Source organism: Temnothorax nylanderi, unplaced genomic scaffold (assembly GCF_030848795.1).
Source record: "Temnothorax nylanderi isolate EJ_2023f unplaced genomic scaffold, tnyl_v1.0 TNYL_tig0130_pilon, whole genome shotgun sequence".
In the NCBI taxonomy this organism is placed as follows: Eukaryota; Metazoa; Arthropoda; class Insecta; order Hymenoptera; family Formicidae; genus Temnothorax; species Temnothorax nylanderi.
The window spans coordinates 271,084-297,375 of NW_027249192.1; the positions used below are offsets into that span (position 1 = coordinate 271,084).

A 26,292-nucleotide genomic window follows, 5' to 3' on the forward strand; every position below is an offset into this window, starting at 1 on the left:
CCAAAATTAGAATATAAGACGTCTTTTGCATTGTGTTGGGCTATATCTAATACGTCCCTACGATCCTTCCTACAATCCACGCGTACCCTTTTCCTTTCTCATCGGTAAATCGCCAGCCACCGCCGGCCCTGCCGCGGGGCCCAGAGCACCTATCCCGACGATGGGGGCGGGAAGAAGAGGGAGGCAAAGAGATAGAGAGGCGAGGTCGAGACAGAAGACATCGAGGGACAGTTCAGTGGCCCTCTTCCCCCTCCTCCGACCCCCTACCCCCCTCGCGCCGCACCTTGTAGCAAAGGCCACCAGCTCCTTGTCCTATTTTTGACGTCATCGACGGTGAAGGTAGACAGCGAGCAAGGGGGTGGTGCGCGCGCATGCGCGAGTGACTGTTCACCAACATGGTGAACGTCCTGGGTGACTCTCACTCGCGGCGGTCCCCAAGAGTGCCGAGGAGGCGCAAGGCCTGCTGCGGTCCACCAGCAGTGAGCGGAGCAGTGAACGGCAGTACGCCGCGATCGAAGGAGGTTCTTGGGCGCGCGGGCACGGCTGAATAAAGGCGCGCGCCTTATTTAACAAGGCACCCCGCGCGTTCTCCCCTTTCTCCTTCCGCTGGCTCGCGCGTTTATTTCGCGCTTGCTTGCTTGCTTTTTAGTATATGTCTGCTCGCTCGCTCGCGCGACCGCGAGCCATAAGAGTAGTCGGCAGCCGTGGCCGTCGCGAGGATCTTCTCTGCGCTTGTCCTTTTCGTCGACGATAGTGCCCGTCGAGGATTTTCGCACGAACATCGGACTTTTAGACTTTGCGAATAATTGGCGCCCGATAATCGCGATAAGACGCGTCATCGCGTCGCGATCCAGCGCGACTTTCGCCGATTATGGATAGGAGAGAGCGCGGCGACGAGCAGCGCGAATGCCTATCTCGAACCAGTCTGTGAACCATATTGTAGGCGGTGGAGAACGGCGGAGGCGTACGCGGGGCGAAGTGCTCGCCAGGCGTTGTTACTCGAGAGGTACGTAGAGGAACCCGCGGGATCGCGCGACATATGGACAACGGTCACGGCGGGAAAAGAGGTCCTCGCGGGGACCCTGTGGCGAGATCGAAGAGTGGAGCAGCGGAATGTACGGTTCCCCGAGATTTAAAATACATATATATAACAAATAGGAGTATATATATATGGGTGCACAAAGCACGTGCGTTTTAAACATATACGCGATGCGTGATCCACGGTGATAAAAATGCCGTTCCGAGTGAACGAGATGGCCGTCGTCGTCATCCTCATCACCATCATCGTCGTCGTAGTCGTTGAATTGAGCAAGCGCAACATTTACTTATGTGCGATACATTCTCGGCTTGGAAGGCACGAGGAAGGAGTACGATCAGGCGAGGGAGCGACGTGAAAGTGAGTTCTGCTCGCACGCTACGTCGTCTGAACGACGATACAATTCGCGAAGTCAACTGATGTAAACGAGTCGCGAGCCTTTTCGTGACTTCGTCGTGGATTCCAAGGTGGTTTCCAACATCAACAGGGATTTCTTCTTTTTTTCTTTCCAAAGAGCACCATGTCCAAAATCGGGACATAAGATGTCTTAAAGACGTTATTAAGGCCGGTATTCATAGTCGGTTCTTATATTTAAGACCATCTTAAGTACAATCTTAAGATGTCATTAACCAATCACAGAGCCGTATTAGCATCTTAAGATATTACTTAAGACGGTCTTGAAATAAGATCTGATTATGAATACGGGCCTAAGACATCTTTAAGACGTCTTATGTTCCAATTTTGGACATGCTATCTCGGTTCTTTCTACGCGTGCCCGAACGTTCAGCCGGGACGTCGCTCTGTTGTGAGAGCGCGGGAGGTCCCGTGTCTTGCAATTCGTTACGAGCGCCGAACGCTCGGGAAAGTCACATCCCGTGCAGACTCTACGCGAACCGGATATTCTGCCGCTCACACGTATCGCGTCGTATCATACGAGAGCGTGGCGTTTCGTGGCCCGCGACCGATAGCGCGATGTCGCAATGTCTCTCCCCCTCGCGCTATAACGCTCCGCTTTTCCACTTTGGCAACCGCTCTGCGCGAGGCAACGTTCCCGAGGGAAGTTTGAAACCTGGCTTGAAATCGCGATAAAAGTGGCCCCCGTCTCCCAAATAACAATAGCCGTTGGAAACGCATCTTTTCTACAGATGACGAAATGGGATAGCTTGTTTAGCTCATACGATGCGTGTCCGTAAACACGTAATTAAAGTCAATTAGTTGATGCGCAACTAATTCCCCAATCTCTACCTCCAACTTTCTCGCCAAAAACAGACGGGGAGTCAATGAGGTCGAGAAATGCGTTTTTAACGTTTCGGTAAGGCGCGTCTACGTGAAGAATCCGCTCCCCGGGGAATCCCGTAGCGGGCGTTCCGCAGGTATCGGCAGAGGAACAAAACCGGTATAATTTCGCTGAGTTCACGCCGAGTTTGGATATCAACCGATATCAATAATTATATCTCGCGCTCGTTCGTAGGAATCGTCGGCGCGAAGTCCATCTTGTTCCCGCGCCGAAAGACGCATCACGCGGAAATCGAATCGAGGTCGGAAACTCATCGGAATTGTCGGAAATTAATCTTGTCGGCGTCATACCACGTTTCGAGACACGAGGCTCGCGATTGCGCCGCGCGAGTCGGTGATTGCGAGATTGACTTTCGCGCAAGCGGCAAGCATAATCGTGAAAGCCGCAAGCAGCTCGCAAGCTGCGCTCGCTTGCTTCCGCGGCAAGCAAATTCCTCGCTTTCTACGAAACGAGCGGCCGAACGCCAAGAGATACGTCTGTTCTAAACGCGCTGGAAACGCATTTCACGCTTGACGTATTCCGCGGCCGCTGGACGTTTATCCTGTCCGTGGCACACGGCGGATCGTACCCACAATTTCTTTTCTCGCTCAGCTCCGGCTGACTATATAGGCCAAGGAAAAGAGCGCGTTCGACGCCAATTCGGAACGGCCGCTCGCCTCCATCGAATTCAGATTCGACGTAAATGCGCGTTAGAAGGTTGATTTATTGATGTTATCGGCTAGAAGCAGGAACCGAAATCTGGCTAATGACACGTCTTTTCTCTGCACTCGGAATTTCAGCTCTCGTACTTCCGGTCGAAAACACTATAATCAATCTGGTGCCCTCTATTAAAAGGCAGACAGCCTTAATTTCTTTTCTTAATAATATTGATAGAAATACTCAGATACGCTCTATATACAGGTGTTCCCTAAGTAGGTACAAAAAAATGAAGGGGATATTCCGTGACTTATTTTAGGAAGAAAAGATCCTATAAACATATGCCCCATGTAAGACCGTGATATGCTCTAAACTGCTTTGTTTTCAAAATACAGAGTGTCAAAGTTGTGAAAAAAAAATGAAAATTTCGAAAATTTGGAAAACGTTTTAACCCTTAAATGCCACCCGGGGTCCAGCGGACCCCAGACCCTTTACAATGATATATTTTCAAATGTTCCCGCCAAAAATGGAGCTTATATTTATTTATTTATTATTTATTATTTTTTTGATTTTGGAGCCAATATTTTAACTGTTGGCGATCTTAATTTTTTATACTATGTTGAAATTGAAATTTTAACAATATAAGCATTTTATTCTCTTTTCTAAGCCTTGAACAACATTGAAAATAATTTTCATAACTAAATATCAAAAAATCAATAAGTAAGGAGACATTTTTCATGCTGGGGTCTTTTAGACCCCATGTGTCATTTACGAGATTCTTGAGAGGTGTGGCATTTAAGGGTTAAAAATATTTTATTCAAATTTGGTATGTGCATATACATGTGGTATTAAGAACTATTTTCCAGTATCGATATTGACCAGTATTGATACACATGATTATATTTACAGTTTTTAATTCCAATTTTTTACCTTATCTCGAAAGCGGCGCATTGTTTCAAAAAAACACCATACAGACAGTTTTTATAAAGTTTTAGTTCGGGATTTTTTTAAATACGGTTAAATTGGATTGGATTTTATGAAAGGCTGAATCTCGTCTCATAGGAGTTGGTGATAATCGAGAAAAAAGTCGGAGAATTAAAAAAATCTGTAGTCGAATGAATGTGAAATATTAGAGGTGGTTCATGTCATCGCTCGTTGTCTATTAATAGGCATAAATATGAAGAAGCTCGCTGCGAGCGATTCATCGGTTTTCCTCGAGGGTGCCTCGCAAGAAAGTATATAGTCACGGACGGTCGGTCGTTGTACATACTACTTTTCACCGCACGAGGAAGAAGAGCCGATCTTCCTCGTCGGTAATTTCGTCGAGTTTATCGCCTCACGCAAATTAAAATGGCGATATATCGGCGCCTTATCGATGTTACAGTCGTAAGTCTTGCAGATTTATGGCGATATCGTAAAGAGGGATAATCGTTGCGGGTTTGCGTCGCGCCGCACGGATCGTGGTAATTGCGATTTACGCATCCCCGCGTCCTCGCTTAATTCTCGCTTTCGTTTAATTGCAGCCCCGCGATTTACTTTCGTTGCATTGCAATCGCTTATAGGAGTATTTCGCGGCGGACCCGCCGGGGTTGTCCCCGCGAAAAGGTGTGTGCGTAAAATATCTGGCTGCTGCCGCGCGGCCGAGTATAACCAGTTTCCTTCCACTGCTTCGAAATCTCGCTGTTGCACTCATCGAAGTCACTTGGCGAGTTGACTGGGACTTGGCGAAATAAGGTGGGAGAGAAAGATAGAGAAAGAGAGAGAAGAAGGGGTCTGCGAGCGAGAAAGAGAGTGAGTGAATGTGCGCGAAGAAGAGTGAGGAGTGGGTGGTGCGTGGTAGAATGGCGGATAAAAGATAGAAGGAGAGGCCTGAGGGGCGGGCGGGAGGAAGAAGAAATGTGGACAGGAATAATTGGAAGAAATGACAGGAGACGTGAATTAGCGATGACGAAGAAAAGTTACAGAGAGAATATGAATAATGGCGAAGCTATATGAAAGAAACAATTTAAGAGAACTGGATTTTGATACAGTTGGGTATTAAACAGTAGGGACAGACTACCGTTCTCTCGAAGCTGAAGAAACGAGAGAGGTACGAAAGCAGAGAAGAAAAGAGATACTTTGACAAAGACAAGGATTATACAAAGATAGCGCCGAGCGAAGAGAACCGAAAAGTAAAAGGGAAAGACAGCGAAATTGATAAAGAGAGAACACAAATCCGTGGAAATCTGTAGTAGAGATGAAGAGATATACGAAGGCGGCAGCTGAAATACGAAGAGCATCGAGGAGAGAGAGAGAGAGAGAGAGAGAGAGAGCGAGAGGAGAGAGGGAGAGAAGAGGAGAGGAGAGAGAGAGAGAGAGAGAGAGAGAGAGAGAGAGGAGAGAAGAGAGAGAGAGAGAGAGAGAGAGAGGAGAGAGAGAGAGAGATGAGAGAGAGAGAGAGAGAGAGAGAGAGAGAGAGAGAGAGAGAGAGAGAGAGAGAGAGATTTCTCAAGAGAAGATATACTTAGTCCGTAACAAAGACGGAGAAGCACGTGACGACAGAAGCTGAAGAGTGAAGAAAATCGCGGAGAAACGAGAAGGACATGGTGAAATACCCGTCAAGAAAAGAGGTGGAGAGAAGCAAAAAGAAGAGAAAGAGCGTGCGAACGGTCGTGTATGCCTCGCACGGGTGTGCGGGTGTGCATACGTGGTCTGTATGTGTGTATAGTGGTCCGTGCATTTATGTGTACGTGTGTCTGCACAGTGCACACCACGGCGAACGGATAGTGAGCCACAGTGTGGCTGCCACACCGCCAATCTCTCGAGGAAGGTGGGGATCCGCGCCGGTGTGTGCGCTGTACTCCAGCCAGGCCGTGCTAGACGCTGCCGCTGGTCGTATACAACAGCCTTCGCATTCTTCGAAGAAGTGAAAGCAGTTTCAGGGAAATTCTGGTGGCGGCCGGGAGTTCGCTCGCTCGTTCGCTCGTTCGTTCGTTCGTTCGTTCGTTCGTCGAAGGCAGAGTCGGCCGTGTGACGTTTCTTTCACCTCCGCGGCGCAGCGGAGATCCGCGCAATTCACGACTCGCGAGATCCAGGCCGGAATCCCTTTTTCCTCATTATCGGCGCACGAGATCGGGCTCATTACGAAATCGTCATTGTGATTTCGCCCTAGGAAGACTTGCGCACGTATGTGCATACGCGCGAAACAGATGGCGAGCTCGGACGCAATCCCGTGCCTTGCAGTGAGATAATGGACAAACGCCATGAGGCACCTACTACGTGGAGAACGTTGCAAAATCGTCGTCGAAGGGGAATAGAAGAGCGTCACTCGTGAGTCAGATTTCGTGGGTTCTGTTCTGTCTAGGAATGTCCCGGATTCTCACTCTGAATAAGGGAGAATACGCTCTTTCGTAAATCAAGGGTCCCACCATCGTCGCCTCGAAGACCGTTCGATTTCGTTACGTAAATGTTGCATCATTACATCAATTATTTCTTCTTATCTTCGATATTGCCGCGCAAGAAGCGTTTTTAGAAGTCGGCCACTCTCTCGCGGAAAATGATTATCTATCCGTAATTAGGGCGTATGTGTACCACAGTGTACACGGTGGTCCATCAGAAACAGCTGGACGGGTTATAATTTGAAGATGTAACGGGGAAATAATTCACATCAAATGCGATAGGCAATTTTTGATTGACAACTTTCGTTAAAAGTCTAGTTGGCGTCAACATTTGAACGCTATTGTAACATTCTAGACATTCTTTGGAAAGAGACTCCAGACAGAACACCATGTCCAAAATTAGGATAAGACATAAGACGTCTTAAAGATGTTTTTAAAACGTGTTTTTAATGTTTTTAAAACATTATATGCTTCGATTTTGGACATGCGTGCTATCTGGGACGTCTTTAAAACTCTGGTGTCGTTTAGCTTATTAGTACGATTCTTAAACTCAAAATTATCGGCAGAAATTGTTTCCTTCTGCATTTAAGCAGTAACGCATTGGATTAACATCCGAAATACGTTCGGGGTGCGCGAAAATCTCCGTCGTCACGAAATCACTTCTCCCCAGCGAGTCTTGCCATTTCATCGCGACGCTACGAGTCGCGGAGTCGCATCGTATGGTTTCTTGCTTTCTTTCCTCTTCCTTTTTTTTTCGTCGATTTCCGTCACGCGTCTTCCCGATGAGACATCGACCAATCGTCGCCTTGGCGCGCGAAATTCCACAGGTTTGAGCCAGGTGATCGGAATTCGAATCTCCGGCGCGACGCGACGCGAAGCGACGTCAACGGCGGTGGCGACACTTTCGGGGATTTAATCTGGGGGTCGACCCGGGCGCGCTGCGTGCCGTAACTACCTAATTGACATTACGGTACCTCAGGCCATACGAGGCTCCGTTTCGTTACGCGTCGAGTGCTGCGATTAAGTGGCAGTAGTATTGACTTTATACATCGGAAAGTAGCTTCGAGCAGACTTGTGTGAAATTAGCACTCCATTTTTGAAATTTTGAAATTCTAAAAGTTGTTCCAGGTTGTTCTAGTTGTTTTAAACATTGTTCCAAAGTATTAGTTTTATTGGTCAAAAACTTTAAGAGATATTGAAAAAAGAAAAATTTTGGAAATAACAGTTTTTGGTCATTTATTCGTAAACAAAAACACTTACAAAACTGTCAATTTAGAACATATTTAAAACCGCGTTGAACAACTCAGAACAAAATTTGTAAGACCAGAACAAGAACCTAAAGGACACTTTACTCTTCATCGGAAAAATTTATTTTTCGAATTTCTTGGTTAAAAATTTTGTCCTGAGTTGTTCTAGTGGAGAACACGATAGTTTTAAAACGGGAAGCCTGGAACAAGATTTTTAACCAAGAAAATCGAAAAATAATAAAGTATCCTTTAGGTTCTTGTTTTGGTCTTAAAAATTTTGTTTTGAGTTGTTCTAGTGCGGAGAACACGATAATTTAAATATAGGAAGCGTAGAACAAGTATTATTTTTCGATTTTCTTGGTTAAAAATTTTGTTCCAAGCTTCCCGTTTTAAAACTATCGTGTTCTCCACTAGAACAACTCAGGACAAAATTTTTAACCAAGAAATTCGAAAAATACATTTTTCCGATGAAGAGTAAAGTGCCCTTTAGGTTCTTGTTCTGGTCTTAAAAATTTTGTTCTGAGTTGTTCTACGCGGTTATAAATATGTTCTAAATCGATAGTTTTGTAAGTGTTTTTGTTTACGAATAAATGGCCAAAAACTGTTATTTCCAAAATTTTTCTTTTTTCAATATCTCTTAAAGTTTTTGACCAATGAAACTAATACTTTGGAACAATGTTTAGAACAACTAGAACAACCTGGAACAACCTTGAAAAGTTCGATTTTCGGAAAATAGGGTGCTAGGTCAGAAAATTGTTTTTATTAATTTTCCGCGAACATTTTTATTTCAAAAATTTGATCTTCTGGAACAATTTAGAACAAGTCTAGAACAACCCGGAACAACTTTTAGAATTTCAAAATTTCAAAAATGGAGTGCTAACTTCACATAGGTTTCGATCAGGGCGAGACAAGTTAGACGCGCAAGTATCTGCAGAACAATCCGTGGTATTTAGGCGTATACAATTAAATTCATCATTATTATTTACTGCGAAGAGAGAGCGAATATCTTAAGCGGAACAAGTTTTTTTTATAAAGAAAAATATCTTAAATCCTTAGTCTTAAAGAACGGAGATTGTTAGTCACAAAACTAAATAATTACGTAAAATCTCTGCGCTCGCCAATGAGCTTCTTATTTTAATATGGATTTTAATACCTAACGAAAACGCGCGCATTGCAGAATTATATTGCTTATTAATAGTAATTTCGGTATTATATTAAGTCGGTAATGTATAAAGTAAGATATTAACATCGAATTCGAATAATACATTGACCCTTATATGCTGTTGAAATTAACTTTACGCTAAAGCTGTTTGGATCTAAATTGGGTGCAGTTTATCGCAAGAATATTTTAGCATTTAAAAAAATCCAAATTTTAGAAATAAACTATATTACGTTATAGAAAATCAAGAAATATTGAGGATAAGATAATTTCTTTTTTAATTAGAAGTTAGTAAAATTTTATGATGACCATGAACAGTCTATGAAGGTTAATATTTTAATTTGTATTTTATATATGTATGTATACATATATATATAATATATATGTATATACATACATATATATAATATATATGTATATAAATATATATATATATATTTATTTATTAAAGATGTATCTTGCGTAATAAAATGTAAAAGTAAATCACAGAACGTTTTCGCGCGTAAGTGTTACGCTGGCCAATTTCTCGAGAGAGAATCGCCGCCTATTTTTTCCTCATTAATACACGGCTATAAATAAAAGATCTTGCTCGAAAGAGTAGCCGTGAAAGCCAATTCGGACACCAGTCGTAGCCAAGCGATACGTTTAATAACAACACTTTCACGATGCTCGGAGCTCATCGTAAATCAACCGTATTCCACCTGCGCTATCGCTCCGTCGAATCTGATTCGTCCACTTTCGTATAACTTTTTGCATTCTAGGGCGGGGCGATTTCCTTAACCCATTTCCTGACTTTTACATTCTTTTCTTCTTTTTCCTTCTAGTAGGAATCCTACAGCGATATAATCTTCGAAATTAATCAGGTCAGATCGAGTGTACACGGTACTTCGTGAGTCGCACGCGATCTCTCGACTCTCGACGAGTGCGGTTCTTTTTTTTATCAGAGGCATCTTGATTGCGTCCCGTTTTTTCCTCTCCTTTCGACTCGTTACATTTCTAGTATTGAATATTCCGGTTAAATTGCAAGTTAAAGAGTAATGTCACTTTGTGATAAAAAAATCGTGTGTGTGTGTGTGTGTGTAACCATTTTTAATTTCGCAACTCAGCACGGGTAATCGTTATAAACTCAAAGAGGATTCACCTTTTCAAATTCTTTATATGAATTCGCGTAATTTGCTCGAAATAAACTCAAAAAGAATTCCTTTTTGATATTTCAAAAAGACTGCGAATGCTAATAACACGACGCGACGCGACGCGACTATCATGCATCAGTATCTTTTCGTAAGCAAAAATCCTCACGCGCGACGCGCTAGGATATAAAAGGCGAGCCTGTGAAACAGTTAACCCTAATATTCTTCGCTGCAGATCAACTTAAGTAATACCTCTGATATCACACAGCAAAATGCATTAGCTAGTAAAATACATGATGGCTAGTACATTTTATGTTCTTTCTGATGCAGAAACTGGATCAGAAGATTTTTGCTAAATCCTTTTTGAATAAATTATGAAGGATTCTTTCTTATTCTTCTTCAGATAAAAATAGCGCTTAGATAAAGCTCCATTGGAATAATATCTAAGCATAATTACGCATTTATTGCGAATTTTTATGGAGTAAAAAAAGAATTCTTTTGATATCTGAACAAGGACTCAGAATTGAACAAAGAAATAAATTCCTTTTGAACTCTTTTCAGAGCAGAAATGGTACGGAAAAAGAATTTATTTCATAATTCGGGAATTCAAAAAGAATTTTTTTTTAATTCTCTTTGCTATCTAGAAACGGCTCGCGACTCAAAAATTTTGATTAGCAAATCACGGTCGCAATTTACAACAAGTACTTAAATAAATTAATCTTATGTCGTATCCCCAGTTTACGATGAGATCAACGTGAGACAATTTAACCCTTTCGCGTGTCTTTGAGCGTTGTATCTCCCTTTTTTTCAAAACGTGCCACATAAACTGCGGGTAAAAAAAATGTCTGTTATTCACCAGAGACTGAGGAGATTTAATGCCGGAGCGGAGAACAACGAAACGCGACGCGATGTCGAGTGCGGGGATCAGCTGAAATGACTCACGTCACGAAGCCGGATACAGGTTCCGTCGTGCGGGCACTCACGCACACGTGCCCCGTCGGGCATGCCCCGTAAATCGCGGCGATGATTCCTTTTCTTTTCTTTTTTTTGTCACAACTGAAGCGTCATCCGTATCGCACTGCAAGGAACATGACTGATAGCACCTGATATCGATGCCCGTATACGGCAGCCGCGAATGTACTTTTGCGCTAAAGTCCGTTGCGTTTGTTCGCGAAAAAATAAGAAAACGATGTGAATAACAAGAGAAAGAGAGAGAAAAAGGGGGGAAGGGAAAAGAGAGATTTGTATATACTTATCGAATAGTCTCTCCTCTTCTTTCGCGTCTGTTTGGAAATGCTGATGCAAAAGTTCCCGCGATCATCCCTTCGACTTTTGAACTGTAAACGACTTATTAAATTAATGGAACGAGAAATAAAACGTACAAGATCGATAATATTTTTTTTCTGCAAATGAGAGAATTATTTCTTTATGCGTATTCAGAGAAGCGAGAAGTGACAAGAACTCCGATAAGCGTATAATTGACGACTTTTAAATCTGCCAACAAATTTATCTTCGGGTTCTTCAATATTACAATAAAAGTTTTCTTTCTTTCTCTCGCCAATGAGAAAATTCCGTGATGCTCGAATGTTCGACACGAAGAGAAATTAAGAGAGATTATACGGTAAGAATCGTTTTTTTCTTCCTCTGTTTTCAGATTGACTATCGGGACGCAAAATGGTATCGAGGCGGAAGATACTTTCGCGTTCGCGAGATAATCTCGTGGAGTCGCAGTACGAGGAGCAAGATGAGGAAGACATATGGTATAACTTGGATAAATTGTACAAGGTAATCTTTATTTGTCTTATTTTTTGATTATATATATTAAAAAATAAAAAAATTATATACATATATATATATATATATATATTATATGTATGTATATATGTATAGGTGTATATAAAATTTTTATTAGGTATATATAAATGTATGAAATATATAATATACAGGTTAAAAATATAGAAAACGCAAGTAAATTATTAAGTTCTTTATTTTTTTTCCCAAAGCACATTTCTATCAAAGCTATAAAATAACAATACTAAAATAAAATTTGACATTATGTACGTCTTTCTTCATTAAAGTAATGACTTTTCTGTTTTCACAAATGATGCAATACTTTTGATCGGTACTGTATATAATAAATAAATAAATAAATGTGTGTGTGTGTGTGTGTGTGTGTGTGTGTGTGTGTGTGTGTGTGTGTGTGTGTGTGTGTGTGTGTGTGCGTGCGTGCGTGGAACATTTTTGCTGAAATTTTCGCATTTTTACCCTACTGCAATAATTTTGACAATTTTTTTCCGAGAAGTATTCTGAAAAAGCGAAAATACGTATTTTTTATATTTTTTGTCTACGATCAATATTTACAACAATGTGATTTTTGTAAAAATTAAATTTTTTGGTGACTACTTTTTAAAATGTTAATATCTTGGAAATGTTCAATCCTGTCGAAAAATGACTCCAATGAAGTGCAGTTTAAAACGAATTACATGATGTATATATTCTTTTTAATTTTTGTAGAGTCTAAAGTTGTGTTATACGATGTTAAAGAGGAAAAAATTGTTGTTCGTAAAGTTCGCCATTTTTTTAAATTAAAAACAAAATTTATAAAAATTTTATTGTAAATTACGAAATTTTTGAGACCTCTTGGAGCATGGCAAAATTTTTTTTCAAGAAGTTCTATCTAATTGAAGTTTTTAATCTGCTACTAACGGATGCATTTTGACTATTTTAGTCCGAGTAATGCCGAATTCAGGTTATTCAAAAACTTCAATATAGGTAAAAACACTTCTTGAAAAAAAAATCTTGCCATGCTCCAAGAAGTCTAAAAAATTTTGTAATTTCCAATAAAATTTTTATACATTTTTAATTTTAATTTTAATTTAAAAAAAATGGCGAATTTTTCGAAAAACGATTTTTTCCTCTTTAACATCGTATAACAATTTTAGACTGTCCAAAAATTAAAAAGAACATATACATCATGTAATTCATTTTAAACTGAACAAATTTCATCCGAGCCGTTTTTCAATAGGATTGAACATTTCCATGATATTAACGTTTTAAAAAGTAGATTATATACAATATGTGTTATATCGAAAAATTCAATTTTTACAAAAATTACACTGTCGGAAATATTGATCGTAGGCCCAAACTGAAAAATACGTGTCTTTTCTTTTTCAGAATATTTCTCGGAAAAAAATTGTCAAAATTGCAGTAGATGAGGGTAAAAATGTGAAAATTTCAGCGAGAATGCTCCGTATATAATATAGTTCACAATGTTCACATCATGTACAAACAATTTCTTGTTATTGCACTAGCTCATCTTTCGCTCATCTTACATTTGTAGGATCACATACAAGAGGTCTTAGATAAATGGAATCAGATAGACGACGAAATTTGGGCAAAAGTTATCGTCTTTGAGAGAAATAGACGGGTTGCGAAAGCATATGCCAGAGCGCCTGTCCTCACGATAAACGGTTCGAATGACGGATTTGATGGATTCAGGTACACACGACTTTAAGATACAATTACTTAGCCAGCGTCTTCTAAGATTTTCGTAATTTAATATACAGAGCGCTTTTTAATTATATATCAATACCAATATGAATATGGAGTTTGAGATAAGAAAAAAGTGCTATAAAAATACAGTTTATCGACTATTACAGGTTATCGACATTTGTGAGTTTTGTATACACGCTTGAAAAGGACCGGATCCTCGGTCGAAACGTAGCGTTTTTCGATTAATAAATTTGGCCAGTTGGGTCGATTACAACATCTTTAGTAAAATACAGTTTGTTTAATTAAATTTTACTGATTTTACATTATCTTTTGTTGAAATATACTCGATAATATAATTATTCTAATAAGAGTGCTGACGATTTTTCATATCAAAAGATGTATAATCCAACTCTCGCTTAATCTCTTATTTAACTATCTATTAACCGAAAGAGGGCGAAAATAAAATAAATACTAATACTTTTTGAAGTGATGTACGTTATAAATATATTACATAAGTTAACATTTAGCATTGTACGGGTTGATTTACAGGATAGGACTTTGCGGATTCGATAATCCCATGCGAGACCCGAAAACGGAGGAGGCCAAGCGTCACATAAACCAGGGAGTTAAAATAAAGATGGACGAGCAGGGCAACATTCTCATCAAGAGATTATGTAAAAATAACGTATATGTGAAATCGACGAATCAGGAGGACAACGCGATCGGTCCGGAGATTATACGTAATTCGCAGGGTGCACTCGAGCACGAGAAACCCGGAAAGGTAGGTCGACGTTAAATGTTTCGCAGTTTCTAAGGGCCAATTTCACCAACCACGGTTAGCTTAACCGACGATTAAAGTTAGCAGGATTGACCAATAGAAATGAATCCACCCTGCTTTCTATTGGTCAATCCTGCTAACTTTAACCGTCGGTTAAGCTAACCGTGGTTGGTGAAATTGGCCCTAAACCGTCTACGTTGGATTTCTTTCGTGAAATATTTATCGGCGAAAACATCAAAATGGGTTAATCGCGTGAGGGGTGGGGTTTTCAACTGCTCTCGCCTACTTCCAATTAATAATATAATAATAATAATAAGCGCCGCGGCACGTATGTACGTGTTGGTTTTCCCCAGAGGCCTTAAGCTGGATTCAGACAGGACGCGTCAAGCGTCAAGCAGCGAGCAGCAACCAATCAGCGAGGCGATATTTTCTACGCCACTGCTGATATCACCTCGCTGATTGGGTTGCTGCTCGCTGCTTGACGCTTGACGCGTTCTGTCTGAATCCAGCTTTATTAGAATACAGAGGCTACGGTTAACGTGACGCTACAAATGCTTCGAAGCATTCCTCTTCTCTTTTATTTCAATGAAGAAAGAAGGAGAAGAAGAACGCTCCAAAGCATTTGTAGCGTCACGTTGACCGTAGCCAGAGTCTGGCAATCTCCTAGACCTCTTTTCATTGGTCAGAACACACAATGGCGTAACCAATCATAGTGTACATAGACACACAACTACATTTCTAGACACTAACACAGTAATACATACTATGCACTAATCCCTCGTATACAGACACACAGCCATTTTGTGTTCTTGGCCAGACTCTGTATTCCAGGGACTCTAGTTCCCTTGCTGCGCGCGCCGCGTATGCACGCGAGGGGATCACGTGTTGGTTTTATCACAATTCTTATATATGAATGCATGTTGATAGAGAAACCGCGCATTGCCTTTCTAATTAAAACTACGAGCAAGCGAGCCGTATAATAAGAGGCGTTTAAATCTCTTTATCGTCAGGAAATCGTACGCCACACACTCGGTACGAAAGGAGAGCGAATAGTTCCGCCGCATAACGCAATCCGAGGTGGTCGTTCTTCCTGTATCTAAAACTAAGAATCCCCGTTCGCATTTATTAGTTTGCTCCTTTGTCGATAGATACCTACGTTTTTGTTACGCGTATTCCGCCCTGTCGAGAAGCCGATTGATGCCATAGTTGGTGACGCAACCGCCAACTTTCTCCTTAATATCGTGGAACGCGATGTTGAACATTACCGGCTTCTCGTTTCAGTTGTTCGACATGAATAAATTCCAAACGAATTTATCGCGAGAGACGCGAAGGGCCTACCCAGACAGACGGCGATTGGAGATGCAGTGCCTGAGCGCTATCATATTCGTGAGAACGGAAGCCGACTTGCTTCAGTGCCCCGTGTGGGTGCTCATCGTCAACGTGGTAGGATTGGACATGCTCAAGTCGAAGCTGCCACCAGGTATGCTGTGAGGAAAGCATGTGACATACATTAAACGCCATATAGAATTTTCATATACTGTTTATGAACAATATTCGACATTTGTCTAATTGAGGCCTAGATTAGAAGTCGCGTTAAAGTTATTTAACCCTAGGTATACTGCACAGTCTTATTTTGTCTACGTATTATACACCGTAGGGTCTCGGGTCCATATTTGTCATCGTAACTTCAGTAAAATGGATATATTTCAGTTTATTTTTTATTTTTTTTCCAATTGATCGAGAGAATCAATCAAGGAACAAGCCTATAATGTATAAAAGTCGATAGAATAGGGTTATAAAGTAAATTTCTAAAAAAGAATTGTTATTTTTATCAACTATGATATAAATAATAATTATTGCAAAAAGAAAAAAATTGTTTATGCTATGTTTTCCTGTAAAATGAGCTTCAAAGTTCAATAAAAATTTCAAATATAGTCACGTGATCTGAAACGCCACGCTATCGGTGTGACGTTATAATGTGAGAGCCCGTTCAGACGTGCCCTTTATGGACAGATCAACAACCGATTCTTGAATAATTATCAGCATAAAAATGGCAAATAAACTTTGCCAAATCTGGCTTTGTATAGCCGATGCACGTAATCTGCCACGAGTTGATATGTTCATGATATTGGATTTATGGGAATCAGGCGATAGGTTATGTGTGTCTCCAAAGAGACGGACAGATCTGCACGATTAAGGCCCAGTTTCACAAGTGTCGGTTAACTTTTAACCCTTCGTAGTCACATTTCTGTAGAATCCCGTGTTAGTCATACTGGGTCATATTGACCCAGTCGATTTTGAATGATTGCCATTTTAATGATATCGGTCCGATCGGGTTCAAATAATTCTGGAACATACCTTGAACATTCTAGAACATAAAACAACTGCGATTTTGTGAGAGATCAAATGGCAACATGTTGAAAAAAAATCGTGAACGAGTACATGCGTAAAAAAGTAGCTTTTTCACTTAAAAAATCATAACTTTTTAATTTTTTAATTTGTTAAAATAAAATTTGCAGGTTATACTCCTAAGATACGACACTTTAAGAAAAAAAATAGTCCTCTAGTGCGCGTTTCAAAAAAGGTATTTATTCCGGCATATGAAGAGGCCCGATTTTGGAGTGAAAAAAATGTGGATTTATCAGAAAATAATGTGTTTTATTATTATTATGGATATCCTGAGTACACAAAAACATAAGTATTATTGTTTTTTCGTTATAAAACGACAAAAAAGTCATTTAGTCAGTGCAACCGTTTTAACCGTTTTATAATAATAACACCGTTATTAAAAACAATGGAAAAAAATATGTCGCAAGTGCCACAGTCACACTTACAGTTCAGACACTTGTTTTAAGCACAATAAAAAAATCCGATTTTTTTAAACTAAAATTACGTGCTAGTCACACTACGGGTCAATGTGACCCGCATTCGTGCACGATGTTTTCGCAACCGCTGTCATATAAACACTGACGCTTTAGTCAAATGACTAACGGTCTCTACTTATAGAGGATACTTCAAACTCTTGGTAGATGACGGTCCAAGCCCCATTTTAAGCCAGGCACTTACCGATATTTAGCTTCAAACTTGAGCGCGGGTCAAAATGACCTATGTGTGACTATAACGAAGGGTTAATCTTAGATTAACTCACTCTTCGTCTCTTTCTAATGTCCCCCTTAGAAAGAGACGAAGAGTGAGTTAATCTAAGATTAAAAGTTAACCGACACTTGTGAAACTGGGCCTAAGGCTGGAGTTTGTCCAGGGGCTCGATTCTTGAATTTATTCGCAAGAACAACATTTGCGCATACGTTTCTCTTGCGAATGAATTCAAGAATCGAGCCTCTGAGTATCGGGTTCAAGAGAAAGGGTATGCTGCGTGAGAGTTATGTCATTGAGTGCGTTCCGGCAAGACACCGCTACTGAAGCGCTACAGCTTTTTCAAGCTTTTTTGCTATATTTTGTAGCACTATGCTATAGTTAGCGTTACTGATTATTGGTGATTATTGGCTATCTGTGTAGCGCTACGGTAGCGTTTCAGTAGCGGTGTCTTGCCGGAACGCACTCACTAACATTGGATGAAGACTGAAAACTTTTTTCAGTCTTTTCATGCAAACTATCTGTTTGGAGCAACGGAGATGTTCGAGGTCTTTTCAAGGTTATGTCATTTTCAATGAATGTTATTGTATTTTCCAAAACATTAGGTGTCCCATTTTCTTTGCTTCCTGAAAATCCCGACCAGGACAAACAACCAGGATCATTGCATTTATATCGAAACTGCTCAATTGGAACCGCAGTAGGTATGCTGATTGCAATAACGAGGTTCGACCATGTTTGGCTCTCACATCGTGACGTCACGAACCGCTTCGGTTCATTCTGGAGCGTTTAAATAGAGCTTCGCGGGTCCGATTATTTAACAAGCCATAACTCGTTAAATAATTGAGAAAAAAAATTGGGGAAAAAATTTGTATTATAAAGTCATATATACATAGATTAAAATTCCGTAAAAAAAATTTGTTTTCAACCCTATTAAACAGTTCCGAGATATTATACGGGTAAAAAAAGAAACAAAAGTCTAGAAACGTGAAAAAATCATGTCTCTTTTGTTTATATATAGACTGATTTGAAAAATTCTTGCAAATTCTGTGAAAGGGCGTTACTTAAAACTATTAAAAAAATTTGGCGTCCCAATATTCCAATTTTTTCAACAAAATTACAAGAGGTACAAATGACGAATTTTCTATTTTTTATTTTTTCGGGCGTTTTTCGAGATAGTATGAAATGTTTAATTTTTGCTCCTAAAACTTTAGTTCTAATCAATGTTGTTTGACTTTTAACGTATATTATTAGTTCGTTGACATGTGTAGTAACACGTAGTAGATACATAAAAACATTTAAAAACTATATAATAATATAAATACGGCTAGAAAGATAAAACGAATTCTTACGAAAATCGATATGCAATGTAAGTTATTTATTCTTCACTTTTTTAATGAAAAATACAAAAATATTACATTTTCAATGTTTACATCTTCTCTGTGCAGCGACTGCATAACAAAGAGCGGTGCCATGCGCTTCGCATCTCGGAACTCGGCATCGTGGACACGCTAATTGAGTTTTTTAACCCATATCCCGGGGACAAAATCAAACTCTTTGAAAGTTTGTCATTCTCTGTACGTTCCTGCTGTCGCGCGTTTTCGCACGTGTCTCCATGTTTCAACTGTAAAATACGTTACTGATTTATTTGCGTACACTTTTATTTTCCCAGTCGATCTCCGGCTAGAAAAAAAACCATAAAAACATTGAATAAATACTATTTTCAATGAATATACAATATTATAAACGTAAAACGAAGTAAATTAGAAAAAATACCTTGGAAAAAGTTACACCGTATACAATGTGGGATCTCGGAGACCCCAAACTCATTTCGTATGTTCACTGCTCGGTGGTTTAGCGACGAATGGCGCGGGTCGACGCGTCTGCCTACTGAGAGGACTCCAAGCACCCTTTTTTACGTCAAAACGTCCTGAACCCTTACCCTTCCAATTCTCGAAATGTCAACTTAAGAAAGTTGGGCCGGGGTCTCGGAGACTCTCCTGTGTATACCTAGGGTTAAGAGACAAGATATATTTCTTTAATTTTCCAACAATTCTAATAAACATTATCCAATCGACATTCTTTTCGGTCTATCTTTGGATAGTATTAAATATTGATGTTTCTTTGTGTCTCGATATCTGTTCCCTGCCTTCGAGTAATTTATATATCATCTCTCGTTATATATATATATATATATATATGTGTGTGTGTGTGTGTGTGTGTGTGTGTATATTTTTTTTTCTTTAGTTTTAGCATTACAGAGGCCGGTGGATATAAAAAATAGACCTAGAATACCAATTCCTGACGAGGATCCTTATAGCGTGGCCGGCGTGTCGTCGTCCGTAGGTCCTAGCGAAATAATGACGGACAGGGACTCACGGGAACAGATCTACATGCAGTCGACAAGTTACCAGCATCGACGTGCGGAAAGACCACCGAAATTGCCGCCTAGAGAAAATCTCTACGGCCACGGCATCCCCAAGGTAGACATTAAAAACGACACGTTAGATTTAGAGTTGTGCCGTTAAGTTGAAGATAATACTATACTACTTGACGTCTATTATTTCAGCCTGATTACGACGATATAGACGACGACTATGGCAGGGCGATGAAACACCCCATGATGGAAGAGAAGCGAAGTAAACATGACGATAGGAAAAAATACGGTGAGTCGCGTTTGTCATCGTGTCCCGTTTCTATAATATGTGTAATATACATGATCAATATTAAAATTTCTGTAATTACGCGTATCAATATTAATTACATTAAATATGTTGACTCTAGAGCTCTTTCCAAAGAAAGACATCCATATTTACGTATTATGTTTATAAAAATAATGATTGTTTTATTTATTGTACATTGTTTTATTTTGTTTATTAAGTTATATATTTTTTATATTTATTTTATATTATTTTTATATTTTTATATTTTTATATTTTTATATTATGAGTTATATATTTATACATCTCATAATTCGTGACTACGTGCTTTAGACGATCCATATTACTGCGGTTTACGGGCACGCGTGCCTAATTTCGTCAAAATGGCGAGAAACGGTCATGGCAAGGTGGGCCCACCCCCGCCTCGAGGACACCCCAGGACACAGCCGGCGCCGTCTTACGCGGGCGCCGCTTACGCTAGTAGTCAATCTTCTCAAATATATGGGCATCTGCCGACCCATCGACCACCCATTATGTATCACGCCAGAAGCTTCGAAAGTGGACTTGGTAAGAAGCAATTTTGAGTAATTATTATTTTTTATTTATCTTAAAAAACAATTGCTATTATGTATATTAGTTCAGCGCAGTAGTTTTACCACGTAAAATGACTTGTAAACTGTGACTTATTATTTTAGATCAATATTTTTTGTTACTTTTTGCTTCCGCATAGAGGAAGCTTTGTTTTCATAAACTTCGTATATGGACTTTTGATCGCATATAAACCTAGGTCTAATCAACCAAATTTTAAAGAATTATATATGAAATAGGGGTAGAAAAGACCAAAGAAAAAATTGTTTTTTTAGTTTTTGATGCCAATGTGTTCAGAATGTTCTAAAACGTCGGAAAATCGTAATTTAAAAAAAATGTCCGTATGTGTGTATGTATGTGTGTGTGTGCCAAATTTACCGAAATTTCTATAACTCAAGAACTGATTAACCAAATCTTAAAGAATATCATATATGAAATAGGGGTAGAAAAAACTGAAGAATATAATAGAATTAATAAAAATTGTTAATAATAAAGGAGTTGCCGATTTCTATCTAAAAAAATCTACATGATTATTCTAATTTCCGCAAATTTTGAGATATCGAGGTTATTTTTTTTATGAATAGAGTATCATTAAAGGTAGGTTGGTGTTGAATTTGGCAATGATCGGTGAAGGGGTTACCGATTTTTGCCTAAAAAGTGTACAAGTTATACATGTAATCTTATATATAAAGTATCATTAAAGGAAGGTTGTTTTGAATTTGACGAAGATTGGTGAAAGGGTTTCTGCCTAAAAAATATATAGGGTAGACCGAGAGAGGCGAATCAGATTACTAATTAGCACGATAAAACAGTTCGTTTGAAACAAAACTAACAAAAACCTGTCTTAAAACTTATATTGATCCGATTCGCCTCGGTCTACCCTAAGTCAATTGAAGGATAGAGTATCATTAAAGGGATCCTATAGCGAAGGCCGAACTTCCTCAATGTCGATAATGTCAACATTTCTAATCCTGTTTTCTCTATATCTGTCTTTGTCTAACTATAGGTATCTGTCCTTGTCCGATTGCTGCACCATCTCTCGCTACACGCAATACTGCTTATCCTATCAACCTGCATGTGCCTCTGCTCAATAAAACTTTATTAGAGAAAATCTTTTTTTCTAGGCGTTAAATCTTAATTCTATTTACACAATATTGTTCCTACATGTTGTCCCTACCCCGCCTGGGTGTCATTATATATATATAAACTGCAGTATTTTTGTTATTGTCGTCAGGTGACAGCTGTATGTGCCCAAATTAGTAAAATTTTTAATTTTTTTTCGTTCCCGATATGAAATCGTATGTCGCGAGGTAGATTTTTGTGCGTACTCTAATTCTGTAAAAGAATTTTGCAATTCTGTAAAGCCAATTCAAAGATTTCTTCCAATAAAAAAATGTCGGTAATTACTGCCACTATAGGATCCCCTTAAAGGAAGATTGTTATTGAATTTGGCGAGAATCGGTGAAAGGGTTACCAATTTCTGCTTAAAAAATGTGTAAGTTATTTGATGGATATAATATTATTTTTAAGGAAAGTATTGAATTTGGTGAGGATCGGTGAAGGAGTTACCGATTTTTGCTTAAAAAGTTACATGTATAAGTTATACATGTAATTTTATATAGAGTATCATTAAAAGAAGGTTGGTATTGAATTTGGCGATAATCGGTAAAAAGGTTCTTTCTTTATAAAATTTTGAATTTTTTGAGAAATGTTCGTGGTTGCTCTAACTTCCGCCAATTTTGAGATATCGGACTATTTATAATTCTATTATATTCTTCAGTCTTTTCTACCCCTATTTTATATATAATTCTTTAAGATTTGGTTGATTAGATCCAGCTTTATACGCGATCAAAGGTCCATATGCGAAGTCCATGCATATATGGACCATGTAGCCCAAATTCCCAAAGTCAACATCGATTTGACATTACGTCAATTGTAAAACCCCACTTGTGCTACTAAGCTGACCCTTTTTTAATTCATAAAAAGGTTAAATTTAAAATTAAAAAAAGTGTGCAAATTAGAAACTTGCACATTGCTTCCTCATCATTACAGATCGCTACCATTGCTCCTATTTTATTTTGCTCATAAAGCTTTCTCCATGAGAAAGCCAAACTAATAAATACTAATAATTATATGCGTCAAATAAAATACAAGCTTCCTCATAGAGGAGCTTTGTGAGCAAAATAAAATAGGAGCAATGGTAGCAATCTGTAATGATGAGGAAGCAATGTGCAAGTTTCTAATTTGCACACTTTGTAGGCAATTGTTAATAAATCAGACAGCATATACGGATATCACTTGCTCCATTTATTATCTCAACTTTATTCACTCGATTTACACAGTTTTACCGCTTTGCTCCGTTTCACAAATGTCTCGTATATTCCGCTTACACCTACGTCTCAACACAATCCGACTCGACAGTCCCTCGCGAGTACTTATATTAATTAATACCGGCAGCCCGATCTCAGTCCCTCGGATCGCAGGCAGACCGTTCGGAGTATTCTCTCTCACTGCCCCCAATCGGATCCCGTCGCGTCAACCTAATTCGGCAGGTGGAGCCATATACATTGCAAATCGGCGCCCACCGTACGTCTATCCCAATTCGGCGCTTACACTTATATCTACCGCAATTCGGCGCTTACAGCTTTTATATAATTTATTATTACTTTTTATTACTATAGATTAATCTTTTTCATCTATCTTTTCACGACCTATTTTTAGATAAATAGAAAACGATTTTTTTATGTAGAGAAGTTATTAAAAAAGTAATTATTGAGATGGTCCGTAGACGGCTTCATATTAAGCTGCTTTATAATCACGTTTATTAGTAATAATTGCTGCTATGCTTTCAGATTCGGACAACAGGAATGAGTCGCCGTATAATCACATATATGGAAGGTTACCGATCCCGACGAGAGGCGTAATACCTCCGACCTCGCGTGCTATGTATATTGGAGAATGGGATTAGATGTAAGAACTATCTCGGCGTTTGTACTTATAAACTCTCTCTGTATATTGTTAATATACCACATAAATACTCATATTTTTATGCTAGCATCTGTACTTTTATTAACTCCTGGAAATAAAAATCGCGATCACCAGACCCGGTTATGAACGGAAGAAGTGAACCAATAAATGAATCGTTAATTAGATTTGGGTAATTCGTCGCAAGAGGTCGTATCTCCTACTGTTTATCAAATATTACTAGAAAGAAAACAGAGCCTCCATAACTATTAGGAAATAAAAGCGAACAGTTGACCAGGCATTTCTTCTTCTTTAGGCTGATGGCAGAAAACAAAATGTAAGCTCTTACGTCTATCGTAGTCATAGACGTGAAGCAAGGCAAAGAAAACCATATACGTAACTACGTAAACGTAAGCTATCGTGTCAATACGTGACGATACGAACGTAGTTAACGTATACGATTTTCTCTGCCAGCTGCCTTGCTTTACGTCTGACTACGATAGACGTAAGAGCCTACATTTCGTTCTCCGGTCCTTATACTAGAGAAAATCGATTTTCTCTAGATTTTCTTGAAACTGTGAATATACGTTAATTTAGGTGTGCTTTATGCGTGGTATAAATTTCAGTATAAAAGTTTCAATTTTTACCGAAAAAAATTTTTTAATTTAATTTTTTTTAATTTTGGCATTTTTTCTTTATAGATCTCGACGAGAGGAGCAACTTTGGTCCTTTTGGCCAACCTCGTATCTCTTACCGTTTGGCCTGGAAAACCTTTTCATTAGTAAAAGTTGAAACTTTGAGGCTCAGTATCTTTATTTTTTATACCGGAAGAGGTACTGAAATTTATACCACGCATAAAGCACACCTAAATTAACGTATACTCACAGTTTCAAGAAAATCCTAAGAAAATCGATTTTCTCTAGTATAAGGACCGGAGAACGACCTTAAGGGGATCCTGGAGTGACAGCGACAAGGCATAATCGGTCTAAGCAATATCTTTGAATTGGCTGAACAGAATGGAAAATCCTTTTACACGATTAAAGTACGCACAAAAATGTAGAGGGCTGTACATGATTTTTTCTGATAAACTAAAAAAAAATTTTATTTTTATAAATATTGTCTTCACCTGACGACAATATTTGCTTTATACAAAAATTCTGCAGTATTTCTATAGAAAATAGTGATGCAGCCCTCTACAAAAAACTGCCAGGAATAATATCGTGCAATTAGAAGTAAGATTTGAAGCCTAAAAAGAAAGATATTACTTAGACCAGTGGAAGATGCAAGGTTAGGTGCTATCCTTGTCTATATCCTTGTCTATACAAGGACAGATATAGTCGGTGAGCACTTCTTTATCGACGCTGATCGAGTTCGCCTGCGGCTCCAGCATCCCCTTAAGGATGTTCTGGCGCTAACTTTCTAACATTGACAATATCATGAAAATTTAATATGTTTTGTTTCTACCTATTTATTATCTGAACATGTGTGCAAATAAACCTTCTCTAACCAGTTCACGAGTTATTTAACTTTTAATTTTGCAATTCTTATGGAATAGCATATTCCCACTTATATAAACGAAATTATGAAGAAGCACTATATTGCCAATATTCTGAAACTTTTTTTATGAGTAAATAAAATACTGAGCAATGTTTCTAAAAAAAGTTGATATCGATTGACTATCTTGTTCTCGAGCTATTAATAAAGAAGCAATCCAAAATTCCGAAAATAGGCTATGGTCGGTATTCATAGTCAGATCTTATATTTAAGATCGTTTTAAAGCCGGTTCTACAATACGTTGCAAACGATGGCAACTGCTAGTTGAAAAGTGTTATTTCCACGTCGCGCTTGTCAATTGCGGTTGTCAAAAGAGAGTTGGCGAACTTTTAACTTTTTTGGCGACAATAACTGGCAATCGGCAATTAGAATTAACACTTTTCAACTAGCAGTTGCCATCGTTTGCAACGTATTGTAGTCATTGTAGATCCGGCTTAAGTTTATCTTTAGATGCTGTATGACTTGTTTCATTGGCTACGGAGTATCTAAAGATAAACTTAAGACAATCTTATAATAAGATCTGATCTCGAACGGCCTATAAGGTCTTCTCATGCCATTTTTGACCCAGTGAGTATGTATTAAAGACCGACAATAACCCTAGGGCTCGATTCTTGAATTTATTCGCGAGAGAAACGTATGCGCAAATTCTGTTCTTACAGAAAGTTGCAAGTCGATTGGCTAAAAAAATCACTGAGCGCTCACCCTGAGGGCAATGCTATGGGCGTTTTCCAGCAAGGGACGCGGATGACACAGCGAATTATTTCATCCTTGTTTAACATGTGCAAACAACAAGGATGAAATGATTCACTGTAGAGTCCCTCAAAAGGCCTGTGTCCACGATGCTAGAACTTGGTCCAAGTTCTTGGACCAAGGAAAAGTTACTGAAACTTGGATCGTGGACATACTGAACTTGGATGCAAAACTCGTGTGTCCACGGCCCAAGTAGAACTTGGACTTGGACCAAGTTCTAGCATCGTGGACACAGGCCTTAACCCTTTCGGTACAGAGAGTGACTATAGTCACTGTTCATCATCCATTATACCCGTTCTAGACTGGAGGATGATCCTACTCGCGGCTCATCCTAGTGAGTAGTGTAGACGGATAAGATTCATTGATTATCCATGATTTTTACCCGTCTACACTACTCACTAGGATGAGCCGCGAGTAGGATCATCCTTCAGTCTAGAACGGGCATTATACTGCTCGCTGCAGCCGAGCGCCGAGCAGTGAAGTCACTGTCCACATGCTGCTCACTGCGGCTGAGCTTGAAATGTTAACTTAAAA

General features: G+C 39.2%; 1 protein-coding gene and 1 long non-coding RNA gene across 8 annotated transcripts; one reads left to right on the top strand and one right to left on the bottom strand.

Moving 5' to 3' along the window:
• Positions 1–470: 470 nt before the first annotated feature.
• Exp (expansion) lies at positions 471–24,964 on the top strand. Of its 7 annotated transcripts, none has more exons than XM_071713788.1 (10): positions 471–1,006; positions 11,537–11,667; positions 13,223–13,380; positions 13,924–14,155; positions 15,434–15,632; positions 19,490–19,725; positions 19,812–19,908; positions 20,236–20,469; positions 23,356–23,460; positions 24,156–24,964. In XM_071713788.1, the coding sequence occupies exons 2-9, from the start codon at positions 11,557–11,559 to the stop codon at positions 23,412–23,414; spliced, it is 1,326 nt and encodes a 441-aa protein (XP_071569889.1). In that variant the 5' UTR covers positions 471–1,006; positions 11,537–11,556; the 3' UTR covers positions 23,415–23,460; positions 24,156–24,964. The 7 variants fall into 7 exon arrangements, with proteins under 7 accessions (XP_071569889.1, XP_071569888.1, XP_071569887.1 ...); XM_071713786.1 differs by having other exon boundaries at positions 472–1,006; positions 23,343–23,460; XM_071713787.1 differs by lacking the exon at positions 24,156–24,964 and having other exon boundaries at positions 23,356–23,544.
• On the bottom strand, positions 18,784–26,007 carry LOC139776826 (uncharacterized). The gene is made up of 3 exons (XR_011719200.1): positions 25,711–26,007; positions 19,019–19,252; positions 18,784–18,925 (listed from the first exon to the last, which is right to left on the bottom strand). It is a non-coding gene; the product is annotated as an uncharacterized lncRNA (long non-coding RNA).
• Positions 26,008–26,292: the final 285 nt, after the last annotated feature.

Coding starts and splice junctions, on each gene's coding strand:
- Exp (XM_071713786.1), top strand. CDS start 11,557: ATGGTATCGAGGCGGAAGATACTTTCGCGTTCGCGAGATAATCTCGTG. Junction 11,668..13,222: donor ACTTGGATAAATTGTACAAG/GTAATCTTTATT, acceptor TTACATTTGTAG/GATCACATACAAGAGGTCTT. Junction 13,381..13,923: donor GACGGATTTGATGGATTCAG/GTACACACGACT, acceptor GTTGATTTACAG/GATAGGACTTTGCGGATTCG.